This window comes from Furipterus horrens, unplaced genomic scaffold (assembly GCF_987537825.1).
Source record: "Furipterus horrens unplaced genomic scaffold, mFurHor1.1.pri manual_scaffold_6, whole genome shotgun sequence".
NCBI classification, from domain to species: domain Eukaryota; kingdom Metazoa; phylum Chordata; class Mammalia; order Chiroptera; family Furipteridae; genus Furipterus; species Furipterus horrens.
In genome coordinates this window covers 31,026,009-31,051,814 of record NW_028327176.1, presented here as the reverse complement: position 1 = coordinate 31,051,814, position 25,806 = coordinate 31,026,009, and the positions used below count along the sequence as shown (strand labels likewise).

The 25,806-nt window shown below is 34.4% G+C and overlaps 1 protein-coding gene and 1 pseudogene across 2 annotated transcripts in view; one reads left to right on the top strand and one right to left on the bottom strand.

The window, feature by feature from the left end:
- Positions 1-25,806, top strand: part of FBXO11 (F-box protein 11) — an 81,957-nt gene that overhangs the window by 54,807 nt on the left and 1,344 nt on the right. The window contains exons 2-22 of one of the 2 annotated variants that reach the window (XM_090281264.1): positions 6,582-6,709; positions 6,854-6,935; positions 7,354-7,495; positions 8,333-8,462; positions 9,384-9,467; positions 9,546-9,678; positions 10,582-10,688; positions 10,771-10,882; positions 10,969-11,075; positions 11,163-11,300; positions 16,328-16,545; positions 18,258-18,343; positions 19,398-19,492; positions 20,495-20,617; positions 20,707-20,792; positions 21,461-21,537; positions 21,628-21,771; positions 23,951-24,061; positions 24,745-24,852; positions 25,163-25,271; positions 25,609-25,707. In XM_090281264.1, coding sequence (XP_090137390.1) covers positions 6,582-6,709; positions 6,854-6,935; positions 7,354-7,495; positions 8,333-8,462; positions 9,384-9,467; positions 9,546-9,678; positions 10,582-10,688; positions 10,771-10,882; positions 10,969-11,075; positions 11,163-11,300; positions 16,328-16,545; positions 18,258-18,343; positions 19,398-19,492; positions 20,495-20,617; positions 20,707-20,792; positions 21,461-21,537; positions 21,628-21,771; positions 23,951-24,061; positions 24,745-24,852; positions 25,163-25,271; positions 25,609-25,707 — 2,419 coding nt within the window. Of the gene's footprint in view, positions 1-6,581; positions 6,710-6,853; positions 6,936-7,350; positions 7,496-8,332; positions 8,463-9,383; positions 9,468-9,545; positions 9,679-10,581; positions 10,689-10,770; positions 10,883-10,968; positions 11,076-11,162; positions 11,301-16,327; positions 16,546-18,257; positions 18,344-19,397; positions 19,493-20,494; positions 20,618-20,706; positions 20,793-21,460; positions 21,538-21,627; positions 21,772-23,950; positions 24,062-24,744; positions 24,853-25,162; positions 25,272-25,608; positions 25,708-25,806 lie in introns of both variants that reach the window. The other variant, XM_090281262.1, reaches the window with a different exon arrangement.
- Positions 1,516-1,878, bottom strand: LOC150005933 (transcription factor BTF3 pseudogene; annotated as a pseudogene).

Here is a 25,806-nt window from a genome sequence, read left to right as displayed (position 1 = left end):
CTAGAACTAGGTATCTCTAATAGTGCTTAAATTTTTAAAGTATCCAATTATAAAACAATCCAAAAGAGAATATAAAATAAGTGTATAAAAAATTAAAGGAATTAAAAAAGGAAATGAAGTGTGGTGAAGTAACAGACCAGTATGAAAAAACACTCGAAAAAGAAAACCAAAACCACTTTTGAAATTAAATGTATAATTATAGAAATTGGTGTTTGATGGGTTAAATAGCAGATCAGACAGATATTCTTGCTTTGGTTGAAAAGGAAAGAAAATCTAGCAATAAGTGGTTATTAAGAATAACTAAATTTAAAATGTAATGACCTGGCCCTGGCTGGTGTGGTTCAGTCGATTGAGTGCCAGCCAGCCTGAGAACTGAAATGTCGCGGGTTCAAGTCCCTGTCAGGGCACATGTCTGAGTTACCAGCCAGGTCCCCAGTGAGGGGGAGGCAGGGTGAGAGGCAACTGATAGATGTTTCTCTCACACATCAGTGTTTCTCTCCCTCTCTTTCTCCCTTTCCCTCTCTCTAAAAATAAAAAAATTAAAAAAACAAAAACAAAAACACACACACATTAAAAAAAAATGTAATGACCTGAAAATAAAAGTTGAAAAAACAGGGTTAAAAAAGTTATTAAGCATAATGATAAAAGTAGTAATTCACCAGGAAAAAATAATCATCTTGAACCTGTATTTCTAAATAACATATCAGAGTATAATAAAAGCAAAAATTTACATACTGAAATAAATGGACCACCTACAGATAAAGTGGGAAGTTTTATAGGAAATTTCCTTCAAAGGACAATAGACAAATGAAACTATCACTAACTTTAAAAGTGAAGGTATACAGTACTTAAACACATACACAGTTAACAGACTTGATGTTTTAGATATATTTAAACTTTAAAAAATAGAATGTAGATGTCTCTTTCAAGCACACATGAAACATTTATAGAAATGTTAAACCACAAAGAAATGACTCCACAAATACCCAAGCATGTCACATTGGTTATATTTTCTGACTACATTGCAGTACATATAAAACTTAATTTTCCAAGTTTTGTTTAAAAATGATGTTAACAGAATAATATTTAAATGAAATAATAGCTAAAACATTTCTTGAGCACTTAATGTGAGCCAGGCATACTGCTGACAGGTATTTTGCATATATTATTCTATTTATATCCTTTCAGCAGCCCTGGGAATTGCAAGATACTGTTATCATCTTTACTAGTTGAGAAAAGTTTGTCTTAAAAATGTTAAAAGGACTGCTTTTGAAAAAACGTGTGTGTGTATTTTTTAAATTTTACATTCTTACAACCCCTTTTTTTTTCTTTTTTTAACTTTATTAACCTTGGCTTCAAACTTTATTCCCAGGCTTCTTCAGCTTAATTAGCTGCAAATAATGATTTGTGTATAAGCAAAAACTGAAAAGAGATGCAATGTCTAAGGGGCTAAGGCTTAAAAAATATTAGAGATATGGATTTTATAAGATCCATGAACAAAATTTGAAAAAGCAGTCATAATATAAAATAGCAACTTCCCATAACTTCAAGTTTATCTTCTTCAAAAGTTGACTCAATTCGGTTTGCTTCATTCTTGGAAGCCTCATCAAAATTCAACACAAGATCTGGAACTTCATCATCATCATCCTCTCCTGTAGCAAGTGATGCTTTTCCATCCACAGACTGTTTGGGCAGAACTTCAGCCAGTCTCCTTAAACTAGTCAGACTGTCTGCACCAAGCTGATTTGAGATGCCGGGTAGCATTTCTGTCAGCTGCTTTGTCTCAGCATGGCCTGTAATGGTGAAAGTGTTCATCGTCACAGATGCCTGAACTTTAGGGTTGTTCAAGTGGATCACTGTTCCTTGATTTGTGAACATATTTACCTCTTCAAAACCAGAGGTATTTTTTACCCCTAACTTCTTTAAGGAAAGCTGAAATTTTTGATCATCTGCTGTAGCTGTTCTGTGAACCACCTTCTTTCTACAAGCAGCTCCTTTCCCATCAGTGTGCACTTGTGCCTGCAATTTGGCGAGTTCATGATAGTTTCTTTCATCTTGTTGGAGAGAAAATGGGGTCGCGTGGGTGGACTAGGGTTGGTGCTGGGGGGTCTTTGGCAGACCAGCTGAGAATAAGTTTACACACCGGAACACAAGATGGCAGCTAGAGGCAACCCCTCAGCTTTTACGAAAAACACCTCTATTATTGTAAATATATAGCCAGGTAGAGAAACTCACATAAAAGAAATATATAGCTTGTTGAATTATTATTGAAGCTTAGAATTATTACTAAGATTGGAATTGTAATACCAACAGGTCAAAAAATAGAACTTTGCCAACCAGTGTGGAAGCCTTTTTTTTTTTTTTCTCTCCTTTTTTTAATATTTACTTCTTAGAGAGAGAGGGAGAGAGAAACATCAGTGTTTGAGAGATCTATTGGTTGCCTCTCACACACCCCTAACTGGGGACCTGGCCCACAACCCAGGCTTGTACCACAACTTGGAATTGAACCAGCGACCTTTTGGCTTGCAGGTCGGTGCTCAATCCACTTAGCTACACCAGCCAGCGCATGCAGAAGCTTTTAATGTGCACCACTCCAATCATAATCCCATCCTTCCCACCAAAAGCATGTATATGATCATTTTCTGGCTTTTTAAAAAAGATTTAATTTATTTAGTTTAGAGAGAGGGGAAGGGAGGTAGGGACAAAGAGGGAGAGAAGAGAAACATCAATTGGCTGCCTCTCACCCACGCCCTAACTGGGGACCAGACCTGCAACCTAGACACATGCCCTGACGGATAACTGAACCAGCAACCCTTGCCTCTGTGGGAAGATGCCCTACCAACGGAGCCACGCCATTTAGGGCCATTTTCTGGCTTTTTAAAAATTAATTTTAATAACAAAGTGTACATTCTTAAACAGTGTGCTTTAGTTTTGCTAATTTTTTATCCACTGATTTCCCATGCAGTTTGTTTGTTGACCAAACTGTTATACTTTGGCCTTACAGAGTTTCTTACAGGTTTGATCAGATTCAAATTTAATATTTTGGTCAAAACTTCATAGGTGGTGGTATGTTCTTTTATCAGAAAGTATATAATGTCTGATTTTTGTTCTTTTTGTGATATTATGGAACTATTGATACTAGGTTAAGTTCATTAACTACTTTAGAGATTACAAATTTTTATTATTTATTTTATTTATTTTTTAAAATAATTTATTTGTTTGTTTTTAGAGAGAGGGTAAAGGAGAAAGAGAGGGAGAGAAACATCACTGTGTGGTTGCCTCTCACTCGCGCCCCCCGATTAGGGACCTGACGTGCAACCTAGTCATGTGCCCTGACTGGGAATCAAAACAGTGACACTTGGCTTGCAGGCCGACGCTCAATCCACTGCGCCACAGCAGTCAGGGTTCTTTATTCTTGAATGTTTCTGTAGAGAAGCTTCCTCTCATCCCCTATGTGGTTAACTGGTGATTTGGTTGATATGAGAAAAGAAAAATAAATATTTTATTTTTTCCCAATTTTTCATTTTTCAAAATGATGAGTTGATTTTCACTAGCATCTTTGAAAGTAACTTTTTTTAAAGTATCATTATAAAGTCACAGATTTAAATATATCTCTTAGTTCATTCCAGTTCTTATTTATGCTCAAATTATTCCTTCTTTAGCCAGTTGGTGGCTCCCTACCATCATGGAGTTTATAATTTAGTACATATATACACTTGTAAGAATATGTATGTATAGCTTTAAACCACACAAACTAAACACATTGTTCTGTATATTTCTGTTTTTAAACTTACTATATATTAAAGATAGTTTCTTATCAGTCATTGTAGAACTGCTTTATACAGTTCTATACAGTAATGACCACATAGTAGTCTGTTGTATAGCTAGACCATAGTTTATTTAACAAACCCTTATTGATGAACATTTGATTGTTATCTTTTAGTACTAGAAATAGTGTGCAATAAAAATCTTGGTACATACTTCTTTGCCTATATATATGAATATAGCTACAAAATCAATTCATAAAAATGGAATTGCTAAGTAATAATAGCTATTGCCAAATTGCCTTCTTAGAGCAATTAAGAACTGTTTTTTCCTTCATGTTATCCTTTCATAATACTGGTATGTGATCAAACTTTTGGTCTTTGATAATCTGCTATGTAAAAAATATCTCATAGTTCCTATTAGAGCATTTCCTCTCTAATTTCTTAATTCTGAATTGTCCTAGCCTTGGCCCAATTTCCTATTGAATATAGATCTTTTCCTATTGATTTTTTCCACAGATATAATAAGGAAATTACCCTTTTGTGGCATGTGTTGCAAATATTTTTTCCTAATTGTGTTGCCTCTTTTGATTGTTCATGGTGTTTGTGTTCCAAGTTGAGGTTTTAATTTTTTTATATATTACTCAAATTTATTAGTTTTTTTTAAAGCAATCTGAACTTAGAGAAGTTAGTGGTAAAGAACAATCTTTTCTCCTGATCCCTTCTAGAGTAAGTTGCCAGCCTGCTGTCCTGTCGCCTCCTATTTTTTTAGTCTGTATTTCCTACAAACAAGGCTATTTTCCTAAATTACCATACTATAGTTATAAAAATCAGAAAATTAACTTCGACATATTACTGTTTTCTAATCTTTAGACCCCCCATTTAAGTTTCAGTATTGGCCCTAATAGCAACCTTTTAACAAAAGGGATCAAATTCAGAACCACACGTTGCATTTAGTTGCCGTATCTCTTCAGTATACTTCGACCTGGAACAGTTCCTCAGGTTTTCCTTGACTTCCGTGACTTTGACAATTTTGAAGATAATTCAAAACAAATTAGATCACATTTGGTTTGTCTGATGTTTCCTCGAAATTAAATTTAGTTTATGCATCTTTGTCAGTAATATCATAGATGTGATGCTGTGATCTTGTATGCTATCAGGTGGCACACTGTTTCAATTTGTCCTATTGATGATGATGTTCACTTTTATCACTCGATTAAGGCACTATGTGATTGGCATCTCTACTATAGTTATTGTTTTTCCCTTTCTACTTAATAAGTTTGTGTGGGGAAGATACTTTAAAACATCCCTTTCCTTATCAAACTTTTGACTTATTTATTATCACAGTATGAATTTAGGGGTTGCTGTTCACTTAGTGTGTTATAATATCTTTACTATCATGAATTTTTATGCTCCAAGATAATTTTTTTAGTGGGTAACCAATCAGGCTGACTTCTGTGGTTTTTTGCCATGTCTTCATCATTCTTTTGGCATTTTCTGTTTCTACCACAAGATATTCCAGGCTCATCTTGTATTTCCCCCAACCTGGAATCAACCATTTCTCCAAGGAGCCTTTGTTTCTTTTATAGAAAGTGTCATTCAGAAGCCAAGCTCCAAATGCTACTCATACTCATTGGTTTTGGAGTTCATTGCTTCTAAGCTCTCTCTCAGTGGACAGAGCTAGGGAATATATATGCATACATGTATCCAAACATTCACATTTATATTTATTTCTGTATCTATTAAAAATCATGAGTTCTTCCCTGGCTGCTGTGGCTTAGTGGATTGAGCATCAGCCTGCGAGCCAAGTGTTGCTGGTTAGATTCCCAGTCAGGGCACATAACTAGGTTGCACGTCAGGTCCCCAGTTGGGAGCACGAGTGAGAGGTGACCACACAGTGATATTTCTCTCCCTCTCTTTATCCTTTCCCCTCTCTCTAAAAATAAAAAAATAAACAAATAAATAATTTCTTTTTTTAAATCATGAGTTCCATGTTGATACCTTCACTTCCAGTCTAACAACATAGAGTTTGTTCTAGTTTTCTCTCTTTTTATATTTTAGCTCTCTTCTCTGACAGAAGATATCTGGCTGCCATTATCTTATTTAATTATTTGATCAATTCTTTTATTACACATAATCAGTCTTCCAGGTCTGCCATCCACTCTGCTGTGCAATACCCTTTTCTCCCTGCTCTGTCTGACTCTACTCCAGGCCACCCTGTCCTCCATGTCGACTTTCTTCTTTCTCTTCTTGAGCTCCAGTACCCTATGCCAGATCGCACTCTGTATGCACACACTTTTCACCCTTCTCGGTACCTGATATCCTGTACCAAGCTATCCCTCTCGATGGACATCCTCCTTTACCCCGCTTCAACTCTGACACACCTTGCCAGGCTGTCCTTCCCATCGCTCTTGGACTCTCACCATGTAGTACTTACTCACTCCCCTTCCCAAGCCCCTCATCAAGTGGACATCCTTCTCACCTTTTATTTTTTCACCGCCTTCCAAGTTTTGTGTCCTTAAAAGAGCTTCTCTACTTTAACATTATAAAAAAATAAATTTTTTCTGTTTTCTTCTAATGATTTTGTTTCCCTTTCCTGTATTTAAATATATGGTGTATTTTGGAATCTATTTTGAACTATGAAGTAAAGTAGAAAACCAACATTTCTTTCAGATGGTTATTCAGTTAGCTGGAATTTTATATAAAAATTATGTTATGCCGCCCCCCCAAAATGTAGGAGGTTTTTTAAAAGTTTACTGCATCCATAGAGCTTTTTTTTTTTAAGTGTCATTTTTCATATCCTTTTTGTTGTAACAGATGATGATGTACCTGCAGATATGGTTGCAGAAGAATCAGGTCCTGGTGCACAAAATAGTCCTTACCAACTTCGTAGAAAAACTCTTCTGCCGAAAAGAACAGCGTGTCCTACAAAGAGCAGTATGGAGGTAAATTAAATGTAGCTGCTTTTCTTTTTGTAATGATGAAAGAATTGTACGGAAACAAACAAAATAGGGAATGTCATCATTTTTTTAGAAGTAATGATTATATATGGTAAAAATATTTGCTTAGTTTTCATTTTGTTTTTGAAGGGTGCCTCAACTTCAACTACAGAAAACTTTGGTCATCGTGCAAAACGTGCGAGAGTATCTGGAAAATCACAAGATCTGGCAGGTATTTCCTATGGGAAAACTAAGGGATAAGGTTTAATAATTATTTTTAAATTTTGTTTGAAACCAAAATATTTAAATTACTTTAGTATTACATTTGGGATTGAGAAAGTGATTATTATAGAATAAACATGACAACCTTGACCTCTCACTCTGTGACTTTGCTATATAAAAATACCTTTTATATATTTTCTCCGGTTTCCAAAATGGTATGTAATAGCTAAATGAGAATACTTAAGTCAAGATAAAAGAAAATATATGAGTCATCTATGAAAGCAAAATGTTTATAAAATGATTATCATCACAAAACAAAAGCTATTCATTAGATAAAATGAAAATGCTTTTTTAAAAAAATGGGAAAAGTCATTGTTAACACTATAAGTAGATTGTTTATTTTTTACTTGCTAATCTCTTTATAGCAGCACCTGCTGAACAGTATCTTCAGGAGAAACTGCCAGATGAAGTAGTTCTAAAAATCTTCTCTTACTTGCTGGAACAGGATCTTTGTAGAGCAGCTTGTGTGTGTAAACGCTTCAGTGAGCTTGCTAATGATCCAATTTTGTGGTAAGTGAAAATTTATTATCTCAAGATATATTATTTGCTGCCCAAAATGCTAATGATGATAAGGAAGATGAAGTGTAACTTGGTGATTACAATAAGAACAAAATTAGAGTGCTTATAAATTCTAAGTTACCTGTTTATCACAAATCTGAGTTGTCAATTTAGGTAGCATTTATAAAATAAATGAAGTACTTTTTCTGTGTTTATCAGTTAATAGCAATGGGGTGTGTGAAATTTTTTTATTTAATTGCTTTTTAAAAACAACTAAGTCTAATTTAAAACAGCTGATACTTTAGTGAGAATGTGGGCTTTATACATCACTTTTGGAAAATACTTGAACAGTTATATTCATGACCACTTCTGAAAATTCCACCTCTGAAAATTTTTTTGCCGTAAGTACATATTTTTCATGATGGCATAGTTAATAGTGGGGGAAATTAGAAATTATGTCTAGCAATAAGGAAATGGACTAAGTGAACACAATGCAATGTCTACTTGGAGGGTTGAGGTATAGTCATGAACAGTGATTTTTAATTTATAACAGCATGGGGAAATGCTTTATTATAAAAAGGTAAAAGCAGAATAAAAAATTTTGTTCTTATATGCTATATAAATCACAACTGTAACAAATGAAACTAAATTAAAAGACTGGAAGGAAATACAGTAAACTGTTAATGAATATATTGAAAGTATAGGTTATATTCTTTTTTAATACTTTTCTATATTTTGCAACAGCTTTTATGGTGCTATGGGTAAACTATTTTGAGCCCTCAAATAATTTTCTGTAATTGTTTAAAAGACATTTTATGAAGAACTCCTGAATTCCTTTTCCACCTTCAGGAAACGATTATATATGGAAGTATTTGAATATACCCGCCCTATGATGCATCCTGAACCTGGCAAATTCTACCAGATTAATCCAGAAGAATATGAACATCCAAATCCTTGGAAAGAGAGTTTCCAGCAGTTGGTATGAAGTATAAATAGAAAATATTGGTTTATATGTATTATATATTTGTAAATAAATTTTCCTTTTTAAAAAACTTAAAGTGATTCAGGGAGATATTTCTTTTGTTATACAAACCTATCTTGTGAATCTTGTGAAAAGGGGAAATGTTCCAGGTATTGCATGACTTACGCAGAGAAACATTCTTCCACACTCATAACAACAGATGTAATGACCCTGATGAAGTAATAGATACTATAAAGGACTATGTATCACTGGGCAAAGACAGACATTTAACCTAACAGCAAATAAAATAATTAAGTTTTTTAAAAATCTTAATCTTAAGAATAGGTTTCAAGTCAGTGAACATTTATCAACCAACAGAATATTCAACAATTTTACTACTGACATATTAATAATTTTAATAGTGACAGTAAACATTGGTAGCCTGGGAGCAGTTTTACTTTCTATGGATCTGTTTGAACTTTTGTTTAAAATTATTAGTGTTCAGTAGTCATTTTAAACTTTCACATTCAGCTTAATTTTCATGTAGTTCTTTACACATGGTTCTCAACTAGGGTGATTTTGCTCTTCAGGGAACATTTGACAACTTCTGGATACATTTTTAGTTGTCACAACTGGGGAATAGGATGCTACTGGTAGCTAGTGGGTAGAGACCAGAAATGCAGCTAAATATTCTACAATGCTCAAGATAGCCCCCACAACAAACTGTCTGTCTGTCCTACAATATCAGTAGTGCTGAGGTTGAGAAACCTTGTCTTTTCTTACTGGATATTACTGAGTCATAAAGTGTTCCAGATTTTACATTAAACTATGGAAACGAAAATTAGTTGGAGTAATTGATCGCTTTTTTAAATATTTGTAACAGTACTACTAAATTAATTTCAAATATGATTTTTTTTTCTTTTTTTTTTTGATATTTAGTATAAAGGTGCCCATGTAAAGCCAGGATTTGCTGAACATTTCTACAGTAACCCTGCAAGATATAAAGGAAGAGAAAATATGTTGGTAAGTTTGACCTGTATTTTTATGGGACTTAAAATGGCAATCTTTTAGTTCTATACTGACACTTTTATTTTTTTCTAGTATTATGATACAATTGAAGATGCTCTCGGTGGGGTACAAGAAGCTCATTTTGATGGACTTATCTTTGTTCATTCTGGAATATATACTGATGAATGGATATATATTGAATCTCCAATTACCATGATTGGTGCAGGTATTTTGAAATGCAATTTTATTAGAATTTTAACATTTTACTTACATAATGGGCTTATAAAGTGTTAGTGCCTTAAAATTTAAGCGAACCTTGATAATACCTTAATGGTAGGAAAGAATAAGAATTAAATATCATGCATATTTTATGATAGAAATGAAAACATGAGACTTTAGAAATTATGGAGGTAGCTATTTCTTTTTAAGATGTATGTATTTCTTGATGTCAGTACTTTGTTCAGCCACCTTAGTTATTCATTAAGGAAAGACCAATGTTTGTTTTATCTTAAATATTTTGTATTATATAAAAGCTGTTTTTATGTACAAGATTCTGTGAATAAATGTAATAAAATATTGTTGAGCACTGATCAATCATTTGAAGATTTATACTATCTCTGATTTTTTTTTAAGGATATAATACATAGACTATTTTAAGATGGCTTGTTAATAAAATTTGCACTTACTGTCCCTTCTGCTTTCCTCCCTTATTTCCACCATAAAAAAGGGGGGAGGAGGGTGTAGAAAATTTCTACCTAGTGATTTTTATTACTTTCCAAATCAAGGCCAGTTTTGGAAATGTTTAAATAAACTTAACTTTCAATAGTAAATACTATTTGTAGCTGCAATATGGTACTTAAATAGTATCTACCTTAAATATGACTGCCTTTAGTAAAGGCCAGTGAAACAGTTAACAATAAAATGAATATTTGTCCTCCCTACTCAATATTAATGATTTTTAAAAGTTCTCCCTTTAAAACTTAAAAACAATAAAAAAAAGTTCTATATTACTAGTTTTATAGCAAAGTATTTGTACTATATTTTTTAAGTATACTTTTTTAAAATAATTTTTAGATTTCCATTTCATCTGTCTGATAAAGGTGATATGCTTTAAACATCTTCTCCACAGCACCTGGAAAAGTAGCAGACAAAGTTATCATTGAAAACACTAGAGATTCAACCTTTGTTTTTATGGAAGGTTCTGAAGATGCTTATGTTGGATATATGACAATAAGGGTAAGAAATTTTAAGGTTTAAAAAAATATGTTCAAATCATTAAAGCAGTGGTTGTTTATTTAATAAAATTTCTATTTTTTAGTTTAACCCTGATGACAAATCTGCTCAACACCACAATGCACACCACTGCTTAGAAATTACAGTAAATTGTAGTCCTATTATTGATCACTGTATCATCCGAAGTACATGTACAGGTTAGTGTTTCCTTTATGTTTTATTATAAAATGAGCCCCACTGTGTTGTTGCCCGTAGGTTTTTAAATAAATTATTTGTTTTACAGTTGGCTCTGCAGTATGTGTTAGTGGTCAAGGAGCATGTCCCACTATCAAGCACTGTAATATCAGCGACTGTGAAAATGTTGGACTTTATATAACAGATCATGCACAGGTATATATTTTTTTAATTTTGTGGTTTTGTTCTTTTAAAATATTTTTTGAGGCTTTACTAATGTTTATTTTTGATTTATTGTTGTAGGGAATATATGAGGATAATGAAATTTCCAATAATGCTTTAGCTGGAATTTGGGTTAAAAATCATGGGAACCCAATTATTAGACGGAATCATATTCATCATGGACGTGATGTTGGTGTGTTCACATTTGATCATGGCATGGTAAGAACATTTACTCTTATTAGAAAAAGCCGACTTCATATCATTTAAATTTCAAATAAGTTTCAACATTTCATAATCATCCAATTATCCGAATTGCAGAGTATAGGTTTAAAAGAGACTTCAGCATTATATTTTCAAGTCAATATGCAATATTTATTCTGTAAATTCATGGATCTCATGCTATAATCATGTAGAAAAGATGGAGTCCTTAAGGAATTGATGTGATGTTTGAGAGGATTAATGTCTAATCGAGTAGTTCTCAAATATAAGTGTGCATAAAAATCACCTATATATTATAAATCAGAATTTTCAAGGATCAGGCCCAGAATATGCATTTTTAATAAGCATCATAAGTGAGTTTAATACAGGTTGTTTGTAGACTATATGTTGAGAAGTACTAGTTTTATCATTAGTTTGACTTCCATTTTAGTCCTAAAAAATTTTTTAACTGGCAGAACCTTAGTAAGAGATACAGTGATAATAAAATATCAGTTCTGTCATGCAGTTAATTAAGCATCTCTGTGTATGATATGTTTTAAATAAATAGCTCACCTTTTTCTGCCACATTCTGAACCAGTTAAGAAATAAAGCCATGAAATAGCATGAGGAGGCTGAAATATAATCTTTGTTACTCTTAAAGGTTAAGTTGGAAGAGACAACTTAGAATGAGAACCAAATTGGTCTGTTCAGCTGAATCCCAAAATTAAATAGGCTTACCCACTTAGTCATCGGCAGTGTTCGTGAGTAGCAGCAGAACGCTAACCACCTAAGGGTAGCTCATTTCTATGATAAAAAGGGTGAAGCTGAATTGAGCATGCCCAGTTTATTCTTTCGCAGGTTTACCAATCAAATATGTCATTTAACTTTAGGCGGAGAGAGACTAAGAAACTAATTGAGCTCCCTTCTCAGTGATAAATGCATCAGAAAAAATGTTTAATTATTTCAATAGAGCATTAATTTCTTTTAGTTTAGCCTCTTTTAAAATTTGGTCTTGTTTCTTTGATGCTCAGTTTTGCCATAATAGTTTGTATATATTCACCCAGTATACATTTATTTGGTATAAAATCAAAGAAGAAAAAACTTTATATTTAAAGAAGCTATTTTTTATGTAACTCCCAATTTAAAAAAAAGAATAAGATTATAATCCAAATGCAAAGTGATAAATTATAGATAATTTGCACCTTATATCTGGAAAATGAAACCTGAAAACTGCTTCTGAATGTTATGCTCAGAGATCCATGTTCTTAAAAAGTTAAATATACAGTATATACATCCTGTTTTTTAAACTCTTCTAGATTCCTATGGCAAAAAGGTCAAATCCTACTTGAATGCTTGCTATGTGTAAAGTCTTGCGCAGTTGGATAGTTCTTTCTCTTTAGGAGCTTATGATCAAGTACAAATGGATATGGCAAATATAAATAATACAGCTCAGTACGTGGGAGTTTAAAGAGAGGTGAGCACACTTAGATAGATAGATAGATAGACAGACAGACAGACAGATAGATAGATAGATAGATAGATGTGTGTATGTCACAATTTGGCTCGAGTGCCACAATATCTTTTTTTCTCCTAATATTTAATGTGTTTTAAATATGCTTTATTGATTATGCTGGTACAGTTGTCCCAATTTCTTTTCGCTCTGCTCCCCTCCCTCCCTTTCCCTCCTTCCCACTGACCTCCCCCCTATATGTTCCCCATACCTATAGTTCTTTTCCTACTCTCGTTGCCTACTTAGTTTGCCTTTGTTTCGATTCCCTAGCTTCTGTTGTTGTGATAGTTTTCATTTTAATGTTCAGGGTTTTGATCCTCTTTCTCCTAAACAAGTCCCTTTAACATCTCATATAACAGTGGTTTGGATCTGATGAACTCCTTCAGTTTTACTTTGTCCTTGAAGCACTTTCTCTTCCCTTCCATTCTGAATGACAGCTTCGTTGGATAAAGTAATGGTGGCTGTAGGTTTTTGCGTTTCATTACTTTGAATATTTCTTGCCAGTCCCTTCTTGGCCTGCAGAATTTCTTTTGAGAAATATAGCTGATAGCCTTATTGGGACCCCTTTGTACATAATTCTCTTCTTCTCTCTTGCTGCTTTTAAAGATTCTCTCTTTATCCTTAATTTTTGACATTTTGATTATAATGTGTCTTGGTGTGTTTCTCCCTGGGTCCAGTTTATTTGGAACTCTCTCTCTGCTTCCTGGACCTGTAAGTCTATTCCCTTCCCCAAGTTAGGGAAGTTCTGCTTCATTATTTTTTCACATAATTTTTCAATTTCTAGGTCTTCTTCACCTTCTGGCAACGCTATGATTCCGATGTTGGCCCGCTTATAGCTGTCCCATAGGTTTCTGAGCCTCTCCTCATTTTCTCACTTTTCGTTTCTTCTTTCTGCACTGGTTGACTGTTCCTTCCCTATGTTTCGATTTGTTGATTTGATCTCTGGGTTTCCTTTCCTCACCACTTGTTTCATATGTGTTTTCATTCATTTCAGCAGGGCTAGCCTTCATTCCTTCCCCGTCTTATTTAAGATCACTGTTAGGTCTGTAAGCTTTCTTATAACCAGAGCTCTCAATTGAGACTCAGAAAGATTGCCTATCTGCTGGTCCGATAGATCATATATTTGCTGTCTTGTCAGCTGCGTCACTGGGATCTCTTATCATGATCCCTGCCATCCTGACAGTTTTGTGTTTACCTTTCCTTCCTGGGCGGGGCTGTCATACCTCCTATGCTATAGCCCCATGCACTCGTCACTACCTGGTGACCCTTCTCACTACGCTGTGGCATTTTGTGTGGGGCGGGGGTCCAAGATGGATTCCTGCCGTTCACTCTCTGCTGAGAGACTGGGAGCCTTCTCCTCCATCCCCATGCCCTCCAGCCCTCACAGTCTGAGGCAGTGGGGATCTGCCTTTCCCGGCATTGGAATTGCGAGCCAACAGGTTTGGTCTGCAGCCAGGGGTGCTCCACAGGCGCTTATTGCCCCCCCTTAAATACAGGCGTCTGTGCCTACCGCCATCCCACTGCCGTCGCCACAGCTGCTGCCACCAGCACAACTTGACCTCTCCACCTTGGCTTTGCCCCTCCTACCCATCCAGACGAACACCACTTGTTTATAACTTCATACATTAGACTTCCATGTAGCTTTATTTTCTAGAACTTCTGGTTATTTCTGGTTTTGCAGTAGTTGTATTCCTTCTTAGTTGTGGAGGGAGACAGAGCGTGTCAGTCTAGGCCTCCATCTTGGCCAAAAGTTCACATTTTTAAGTGTATATCCTAATATTTAGTTTCTTTTTTTTATAGTTTAATGTATTTTAATAGCAAACTTACAGGAATAGCACAGAAGACAGACAACATTAAAAACATGTACTGGCGTGTAGGACAACTCAGAAAAGTATAGTGAATAGGTAGAATCTACTGTATGATAAAAATGCTACAAACCCCATTTAGTTGCCATCAATAAGAAATATACTTGTTTTAAAAAAATCCAAATGCTGGCGTTGTCCAGAAACATTTAACAGGTTTATTTATGTTGTTATAAAGTTGAACTGCTGACACTTGTTCACTGAAACATCTTGACTTGCATTAATGCTTTATGTCTCCGCATTTATATTAAAAAATTCACACGCAAATGAAAATGGAAAAACTGCCAATACCTGATTTCTGTCCCCTATTTTGCACTTGCAATCATATACTTAGGTACGTTTTGACCCCATGGAAAAAAATATCTAACATTCAGAACTACCAATAACAGGAAGAAGAGAATTTTTTTTTTTTTTTTTAAAGAATGAAATGTTTCCCATCATAGTGGACTCTTGAACATGTTCTCCACGTATGTGGCGTGCTAGCTGGATGTCTTTTGGCATAATTGTTACACGTTTGGCATGGATAGCACACAGGTTGGTGTCGTCAAAAAGGCCAACCAGATAGGCTTCACTTGCCTTCTGCAAAGCACCAATAGCTGCATTCTGGAAGCGCAGATCTGTTTTGAAGTCCTGAGCAATTTCTCACACCAGACACTGGAAAGGAAGTTTGCGAATCAGAAGTTCAGTGGACTGATAACGTCTAACTTCATGAAGTGCCACAGTAGCAGGCCTGCAACGATGAGGTTTCTTCATCCCTCCAATAGAGGGCGCACTCTTGTGAGTGGCTTTCGTAGCCTGTTGCTTCCTCGGTGCTTTACCACCGGTGGATTTGCAGGCAGTCTGCTTCGTACAAGCCATGGTAGAGAGACCTCTTTAGTTACCCCCCTTTTCCTTCGGCTGGAACTCTGTGAGCTGAAGGAGGCTCTGGCCCCAACATTTAATTTTTATTGAGTCTTAGAACCTAAAATGTCAGTATTAAAGTACTTTTATTCGCGTTATTAAATGAGTAAAACACGTCCATTATACAAAATTTAAGAAATTCAGAGAAATATAAGGATACAGAAGTCATCCATAATACCACTGCTCAGCTTCAAGTTATTTTATTTAAATAAAATTGAGATCATAGTTAATGTATACTACCTTAAAGTATACACTGTTCTTTTCATTTAACATGATATATGTATACCGTGAGCATAGTCTTCAAAAACATTTTATTTAGCCGTTAACTATTAGGCTAGAATGAAAATTATTTTGTGTCTTTTTCTGTAGGCTCTGATTATATCCTTAAGTCAACTTTTTAGAAATTGGTTTCTTGGGACATTTTTTAGGCTACAACGATTTGGTCTCTTTAATATTCACAAATATTTTGTTGAAGAATATACATACTTTTTGGATAATGGTATTTATTTGCATTTATTGAATAAGTCTTTCCTTATTTTTCTTTGCTGGCATTGAATATATTTAGACTAAGAGGATTCGTAGTTCTGTTGTACTAAAATTAAAAGTTCCTTCCATGTTTATCATTTGAAATTTAGTGTATATATGTGTCTACATTTTATTCTTACTCTTAAACATCTCCGACTCTTTAATTCTGAGGTGTACATTAAAAAAGGATTTTTTAATGTTTCTTTTTGGAAAGTGGTCTTAGTTACAGGTTTGATTTCTGTATTTTTCAGGGTTACTTTGAAAGTTGCAACATACACAGAAACAGGATAGCAGGCTTTGAAGTAAAAGCCTATGCTAACCCTACAGTGGTTCGATGTGAAATTCATCATGGGCAGACAGGAGGAATATATGTACATGAAAAAGGAAGAGGACAATTCATAGAGAATAAAATCTATGCAAACAACTTTGCAGGTGTATGGATTACCTCAAATAGTGATCCAACAATAAGGTATTTATATATATTATGAATAGAAATTACTTTTTTATTTTATGTTATAAGAAACCTGGCAGGGTGGTGGCTCAGTTGGTTGGAGTGTCGTTCCATCCACCAAAGGGTTGCAGGTTCTATCCCCAGTCAGGGCACATAACTCAGTTAAGTTTCAATGCCCAGTCAGGGCACGTAAGGGCAGCAACCAGTCAATGTTTCTCCCTCTCCCACTCCCTCTCCCTCTCTCTCCAAAATCAATGGAACATATCCCCAAGTGAGGATTCAAATAAAAAAGAAAATTAAAAATACTTAGCTTTAACTCTTAATGGTTTTCCTAGACACTTGACTGCTATAAAATAACTTGACTGCTATAAAATAACTTTTCCTAAGAAAAAGAATGCATCAGGCCCTGGCTGGTGTGGCTCAGTGAATTGAGCACTGGCCTGGGAACCAGAAGGTGACCAGTTTGATTCCTGGTCAGGGCACATGCCTGGGTTTTGGGCCAAATCCTCAGTTGGGATTGCACAAGAGGCAACTACGCATTGATGTTTCTCTCCCTCTTTTCCCTCCCTTCCTCTCTCTCTAAAAATAAATAAAATCTTAAAATAAATTTTAAAAAGTATACATCTGAATGAGAATAGCTATTGCACTTACTGTGTATGTGTGTTTGGTTCCTTTTTTATTAGTGATCCAAGCCATGTACAATATTACTTGAACAAGTCTAAGTGCTGTGGTTTTAACTTTTTAAAATTGTTTATTCTATTGCCGTTATCAGATTTTAACTTTAAATTCATCAAAATACATTGTAGATGAGTAAAAAGGGCTGGATCCAAAATGACCTGTCAATCCCCCCTTTTTTTTTCTTTTCTGAGAGTCAGCCAATAGAATAACTCAGCAAACTATCTCACAGATTTTTGAACAGAGAGACCGAGTATCCAAGAATAACAAAAAAGTCAAAACTTCAAGCTTTGACTTTCTTTAATAGTTTCTGCCACCTGCCCTGACTGGTGTGGCTCAGTTATTAGGGCATTATCCCACACAGTGAAAGGTCAAGGTTGCTGGTTCAATTCGGTGGCCGGTTCAATTCCTGGTTGGGGCACATGCCTGGGTTGTGGGTTCAGTTCCCAGTTGGAGCACATGCAAGAGACAACCGATCAATCATTTCTCAAATCGATGTTTTCTCCCTCTCTTCCTCCCCTCCCCTCTCTCTAAAAAATACATGAAACTTTTTTTTTTTTTTTTAAATTTCTGCTTCTCCCTCCGGCCACAGTAAGGAAACAAATAGATCCAGTCTTAAAGGCATTGGTTAAGACTATTGAACAGAGAGCTATTATAACTTAACTAGAGACCATGAAGTATTTTTAATTGTCAATTTTTTCCACTGGTTTTATTAGAGTATGGGTTTTCCATCTTATTAATATTCAGCAAATGTATCTAGATCAGCTTTTTTAAAAAGTTATTTTGAATGTGTTAACTGTTTTGAGGAGTTTTTGAGAATGTTATTTTGTCTCAGATACTAGTTGGCTTTTCCAAAGCTTTAGGTCTTAGAACTAGAAGGGAATTTAGAAATTACTTGTGTGAGCCTCTCATTTGATGGATTAGGAAACTAAGGACCATATACGTTAAATAATTTTCCAAAGTCACATCACTGTGAGTGGCCTTACAATTAATTGGATAAAACAAGTAAACTTTGCTGAATAGATGCTTATTTTTATTATTTCATTTAATTATAGGGGGAATTCTATCTTTAATGGAAATCAAGGGGGAGTTTACATCTTTGGTGATGGACGAGGCCTTATTGAAGGAAATGACATTTATGGTAAGCATGTGGTTTTGCTCTATAAAATTTTAGAGTTTGACCTGTCTTCCTCACATTAGCAAAATGGACCAGTTTGAAACTATCCAAGTAGAACTGATCCAGTTTTTTTTTAATTCTCATTAAAGATTATTCTGTGATACTCATTTAACAAATATTTACTTAAATACCTACTATGTACCTGGCACTATGCCAGATACCAGGGATGAAAATATAAATAAATAAAGTAGATAAATAATCTCAAGGAATATCTACAGTTTCCTTAAATTCATTCTATTTAACAAATTATTCCCATGGTAGTTTGGTACTGACTAGAAAGAGAAAATACTTAATCCTCATTAAAACTTTTGAGGTATTCAGCAAACTACTGGATATCTATGTGCTAGACACTGATACATTCTTAGACTTTCTCTTTTGCTAACACCTGACAATATTTAAATAAAACTTACTCAGCCCTGGCTTATGTGGCTCAGTGGATTGAATGCTGGCCTATGAACCGAGAGGTCGCCGGTTCACTTCCCTTTCAGAGTTTATGCCTGGGTTGCGGGCCAGTCCCCCATTGGGGGGCATGCAAGAGGCAACCACACATTGATATTTCTTTCCCTCTTTCTTACTCCCTTCCCCTCTCTCTGGAAATAAAATCTTTAAAAAAAAAGAAAAAAACTTACTGCCAGGCACTATTTTGAGCACCTATCTAAATTAAGTCATATAATATGTACATCAGCCCTGTGAAGTAGATACTATTAAATATCCCCATTTAGTGATCAGGAGTAAGTAACTCACTCAGTGTTACACAGGAAATAGGTAGAATTCTTGGGATTTAGAATTATGTAGCCTGGCCAAGAGTCTCTACCCTTAACCACTATTATACTACCTACAAACTTTTGCATCTTTTTACACTTAGTTCCCCTAAGTATCTTTATGAATATTACATATTTCACAGAATTGTGCTTTTACTAAAATTCTAGTAAGAATTTTAATGACTGCATAATGTAAAAATTTTACTATGTTTCACTAGGCTCCATATGTTGACATTGTAACTTTTACTTTTAAATAGGAAATGCATTAGCAGGAATTCAGATTAGGACAAACAGTTGTCCAATTGTTCGACATAACAAAATTCATGATGGCCAGCATGGTGGGATTTATGTGGTAAGTTAATGAATACAGTTCTGAAATCTCATACATCAAAACCAGGAAAGAATAGGGGGAGGGAGCAGAATTATGTCTAGCTTGAGGTAGGCCAATTTTTTAGAGTATAAATTTGTGACTGTCTTTTAATATTTTAAACAATTAGACAATGAATAAGACTTTTGTTCTCCATGCCAGTATATATAAATGACTTTTGACTTTATATAGTGTTCTATAAAATTTAATCAACTGACTAAATCTAGGCATAAGAGATTAATCTTTTTATTAAAGTTTTGAATTATAATTGGCAATATTGGCTAAACTCATTATAACAACTGATTGTTGGTCGGAGTTATATTTATTGCACTAGAATTTTGCGAGTGTGTGAATACTGTATGAATATCTGGAATTTTCCAGAGGAAAAAAGCCAATTTTTACATGAATTTATGTTGAAACATAATTTGAGCATCTTACAAAATTTTAAAACCTGTGTATGTCTTCTATTAGAATGGTATCTGAAACTCTTACAACTGATTCATGTAAAATAATAGGATCCTAATTTCTGAAAGCTCTTTGTATAATGACTGGTGTGACTTAATTTTTATTTACAGTTCTAGAAATATTGTCTTAAGTCTTCTACTAAAAATAAAAATTTTAACCTGAGACCTTGTCATTTTCAAGTGATTTTACCAGTGATAAGTTGGAAATAAATATTAATTTAATTTACTGAGAGATCTTTAGTTTGCTATATATCTTAGAATGAAATTAATTCTTTTGTTTAAAAAAATTGCATGATACTACTCTTACTATAGGAGATTTAAAAGTACAAAACCACATACAGAATAGAATAAAAACTTTGGGGACCTAAGTTTAGAGGCAACATAAAAATGTTATCATTGACTCCTTGTACCACATAAAGAAAAAAAATTATTTTTTTGTTAAAACTGTCTTTAGAAAGGGGACTATACTATAAATTTCTTGCTTATATAAAATATATATTGAATCAGTGTAACTTTTATTTAGCATGAGAAAGGACAAGGAGTAATAGAAGAGAATGAAGTTTATAGTAATACTCTGGCTGGGGTCTGGGTGACAACTGGCAGCACTCCAGTACTGAGAAGAAACAGGATACACAGTGGCAAGCAGGTAAGATTTTCTTGGACTCTCATGTGGGAAATAATGGTTTTGTAAACACTTCTGTCATTTGAAAAATAAAATTTTCTTTTCAATTTTAGGTTGGTGTTTATTTTTATGACAATGGACATGGAGTGCTAGAAGACAATGATATCTATAATCATATGTATTCAGGGGTTCAGATAAGGTAAGTGTTTTCACATTCGGCTTTCTTTCAGGAGGGAGAAGGGAATGTGTGGGCTATGTAGAAGGAATTCTCATTACTCAGTTTTCAGTCTTTTTTTTGTATGTATATTCACACTTTATCATACTCTGGGCTTATGTTGTCAGACTATTAACTTTTTTTGAACTAGCTAAGGATGGCACTCAATGTACTCAATCATACTTGGATAGTGGAGAGCTATATAAAAATACTTGTGAGCTATGCCTGGCATATTATAGGCACCCGTAAATGGGAGCTTATGTTTTTATGCTATTTCTGTAAAATTAATAGTTTTCACACACAGCCCTTGCCTGTATTTTAAGTTTTTAGAACTATAGTAGTCCTAATTGTATAATACAACCCTTCATTTTACATGAGGCAAGTATATGTTATTTAATCTTACCCCCTCCATTTTAGTTTACATCTTAAGAAACTATAGTAATAACATAAAATATAACTAAGTTTGTTCTGTGGGAAATAGAAGTAAGCTAAATTAAACCAGTTTGTTTATTGACAAAACTTTCAGAGCATTTTGAAGGACTCCATTGTACTGTTCTTACTATGATTAATGTGGGTTTTCACACTGTTAACCTCATCTAACAGGGATTTGGGAGTAGAAATTAAAATTGCATTGTTTTCTATTCTATCCATAGGACTGGAAGCAACCCCAAAATTAGGCGCAACAAAATCTGGGGAGGACAAAATGGTGGAATTCTAGTTTATAATTCTGGTATGTGTAATCTTTCGTTTTTTTCTCGGTGCTAATAGTTTTTAGGAATATACTTTTTAAATAATATAACCTAAATTTTTGCATTTATAGGTCTAGGCTGTATAGAAGACAATGAAATATTTGACAATGCAATGGCTGGAGTCTGGATTAAGACAGATAGTAACCCTACACTAAGAAGAAATAAAATCCATGATGGAAGAGATGGTGGCATCTGTATATTTAATGGGGGTCGAGGTATTGTTGTTAATTTTGCATTAGTAAAATCCCCAATTTTCCATTATTCTTCTTCCATATCTTTAACAATCAATGACATTGAAAATTAAGATGTTATACTCAATTTTCTTCTTATCAAGTCTTCAGATGATTTAGGAGATTAGTGCCCAAACTTAAAGTAGACAAATGTTCACTAAATTTTTCTTTTCCTTCTGTAGCCACCTTGAGTGTGCCTGTTGTTCTTAAGGCTTTCTTAAGGTAGCAGGATTTGTTTACAGCCCCTGGACATTTTATTATTCAGAAGAGTGATATAATAAAATTCAAAGTCAAGTTATAGAACTAGGTGTGAGAAATTGATTTGTCTGTAAATATATGAAAATGTCTGTAATAGATTAAGTGTTGCTTTGTACCTGTTTAGAACTATTACTTGTTGGAGAATGGAATTAAAGCTAAGTTGTGCTGGGTTTGGTATCCATGAAGGTCAACTCACTTATGTATTGAGGCAAAAGTTCCACAGTCCCTGCCCTTTGCAAATTCATGTTCATAGAGACTGGGAAAGAATGTCTGACACTGATTTATCACCATTCCTGAAATGTCAGTAACCCAACATTGTGTACATATCTTATGTGGAAGATAGCTAGTTATTACTCTCACATACCAAGATTTAATCAACAAAATTTGCTACTGCAACCAAGCAATCGTGATTCTATTTTTATAATGTAATTCAATAAAGTAACATATCTCTGATAGGAATCTTTACAAGAGATAATGAGGAAACACAATACAAAATGGTGGTTTTATTTGTAAGGTGTTGAGAAAAGATTCATGGAGTAAAATTCTTGAGCTGTGTCTTGAAAAATGAGTATTCACTGGAAAAGTGGGGTGGGAAACGTGGGAAAAAGGCCACTCTAGGTGTAGAAAGCATAGTTCTTTCACTTTCGTTTGTTATTACTAATTGAATACCTCTGTACCAACCACTGTGACACAGATGCTAAAAATATAATGGTGAATAAACAGTACTACATCCAGAAAGCTTGCAGTCTAATGGAGTGGCACATTGTAAACAAGTCTAAATGAAAGCAAGAGGTACTGGAAGTTAAGGCTGGAGAAGGGGCAGGACCCAAATCATAGAGGTTTCTATATGTAGTATATGGAGTTTGGACTAGATCTGAGCAAGAGCATTTGAGGTTAGTGATCAACACTGTGAAATACCAGAGGGGACAAATACCTACAAAAATAAAAACATGTTTCACATCGTTAAGAAGCAGAGAAACTCTAGTTCACAACTAACTACAATTCACTGTACATAGGTTTTATGGGAGTAACACTAGCTAATACTTTTTACTGCTCTGTACTTTTACATGTTTTAAACTCGATTAAACTTGATTTAATCCTCACACTAACTTTGTGGTAGGTGATATTATGCCCACTTAACAGATAAGGAAACTGAGACAACTGAGGTCAGTTATTTACCACTCAACGCTAGTAATAGTATTTGAAGGCCCAAAGTCTGATTCCTTGGCCGACTCCTAGTAATTGTTTAACCTCCAGAAGAGAGAATTGATTGAAGGAAATTGAAAACCTCCCAGAGGAAATGACATGAGGGAAGAGTACACGACATTCCAGGAAGAGGAAATAATGTAAACCAAAGGCATTAAGGATAAAAATATTCACAGCATAGGTAAATGTAGTGAGATGAAGTAGCTTGGGGAATATTTTGAAAGGTTTTAAAAGGCAAGTTAATTTAAAACTTTACTATGAAAGTTTCTTAAGCAGAGAAGGGACACAGAGTCAAGAGACTGGAGTAAAAAATAAATTGATCAAGGAATCATTACTTCAACTAAAACTTTAGGGTACAGAGGTTCCAAAAATGTTTCAAAGGAATTAATTTTAATTCAGCAGTGGTCAGTGAGAATCAGCTATGTGCGTGGCACAGGGGATACAGTGGTGGGTAAACTAGACATGGTCCCTGCAACCATGGAGCTTTTATTGGTTAGAACGGTTACCTGCAATTTTTGGCTAACCCCTATCTTCAATACCTGAATTGCTAATGAACTTCCTTTTTGGCCGAAAAAATAACCCTGTGAATTTTACAATGCAGATATGTAAGAAACTTAGCAGGGGGTTGGGATGGGACCTTCAATACCACCCCAAATTATTATATGCATTAGCTTTAATCTGAGGAACTATTTTATTGTAGGTCTCCTTGAAGAAAATGATATTTTCAGGAACGCTCAAGCAGGTGTTCTTATCAGCACTAATAGTCATCCAGTCTTAAGGAAAAACAGAATATTTGATGGATTTGCTGCAGGTTTGTATTTTCTTTTGTTACCTGTAGGTTGTTTTTCCTATACATTAAAGTGGTTGGGTTTTAGTATATTCTCTTGCTTAATAACTAAAGGTTTGCCAAGTGTGCTGCAAAAGTGGCTGAATGCCTATTAACAGTCCCTTATGAGAGTACATACCTAGGTAATCCAAGTTCTGGATTCTTCCACTCAAAGAAAAACTTATGAAACCTTACTTAGGACAGAATAAATGTAGGCTTTGTACTACGACCATTAGGAATACAGATAAATTCAAGCCTTTAGCCTCACAAACACATTTTAAAAAATCTTGGTAAATGAAATCAAAGTATATTTCAACATTTTGCTAATGAAGACAATTACTTTTAATATTCCAAATAACCATCTAGCTCCTTTTCAGTATATAAACCAGCTGTTACCTAAACGTATTTCTAGGCACTATCCTCTTCTTAATTTGCAAAGAAATTTTTAAATGTCATTAATAAAGTAGTAAACTATGAACCATCTTGTATCATGCCAGCATAGTGGACTAACAATGGAAAGTGAATGTTACGGTCAGTCATTCAAATAAACATTTCCACTATATTCCCTAGTTAATACACATTTGATATAAAAAAACTAGTGTACTATATTTCAGGTTTCATTTAAGAAGCTATAAAGTGATACATCTGCTGTTTAAATTTTACTTCAGGTATTGAAATTACAAATCATGCGACTGCAACACTAGAAGGCAATCAGATTTTTAACAACCGGTTTGGAGGCTTATTTTTAGCATCTGGTGTTAATGTGACAATGAAAGGTATGTTGGAGTTTACATTCTGCCTATAAATACATGAAATATGCTATAAAATGGTAATCAAAAGCCACTGTTCTTTCAGTAACTTGATTTCTTCTGTCACAACAAAATTACCAAGAATTCCAGATAATTACTTTCAAAGTTTTGAGTTCTAGTTGGAGTACCTCACACACAAGGAAAACCCATTTCTAGTCTTAGCTTATTTTACTTCATTGGTTAGCCTCTTTTGGCTCTTCAGTTGGAATAAATCCTATAATTTCTATTTTTATCTTGTCTTTATCCTCTAGAATTTTACTTTATTTTTTTATTACAGATAACAAAATAATGAACAATCAAGATGCCATAGAAAAGGCTGTTAGTAGAGGTCAATGTTTATATAAAATATCAAGCTATACCAGCTATCCCATGCATGATTTCTACAGGTATTATTTCTACATTACTTATGAGCCTGGAAAAGGGGGGGAAGATGTTTTCCTTGTACTGGCAAGAGCTAGCGTTTTAATTTTTTCCCCCTTGCATGTGTGAGCAAAGGTAGAGTAAATTGGGTATTTATCAGTAGAAAGACAATAAAACCAAAATTTTATTATCAGTCTACTTAAGGATCCAGTGTTCGGAAACACAGATATGGGGAAAAGTACAAGACACTTAAGTGTTCCCATACATCCCAGTTACTGAGTTTTGACTTTCCTGTCCCTGTAATTGTTTTAGTAATGCTTGAATAACATGTCAAGAAAAATAATGTAAACTTTTGCCTTTTAGATGTCACACTTGTAACACCACAGATCGAAATGCCATATGTGTGAACTGCATTAAGAAGTGCCATCAGGGACATGATGTAGAATTTATTAGACATGATAGGTATGTAGCATAATCTGCCTGCTCAATTACCCAGTTACTTACCCCACTTCTTATTTGCCTGCTGTATTACCCAATTATTTCCCTTGTCCTAATTTCTGG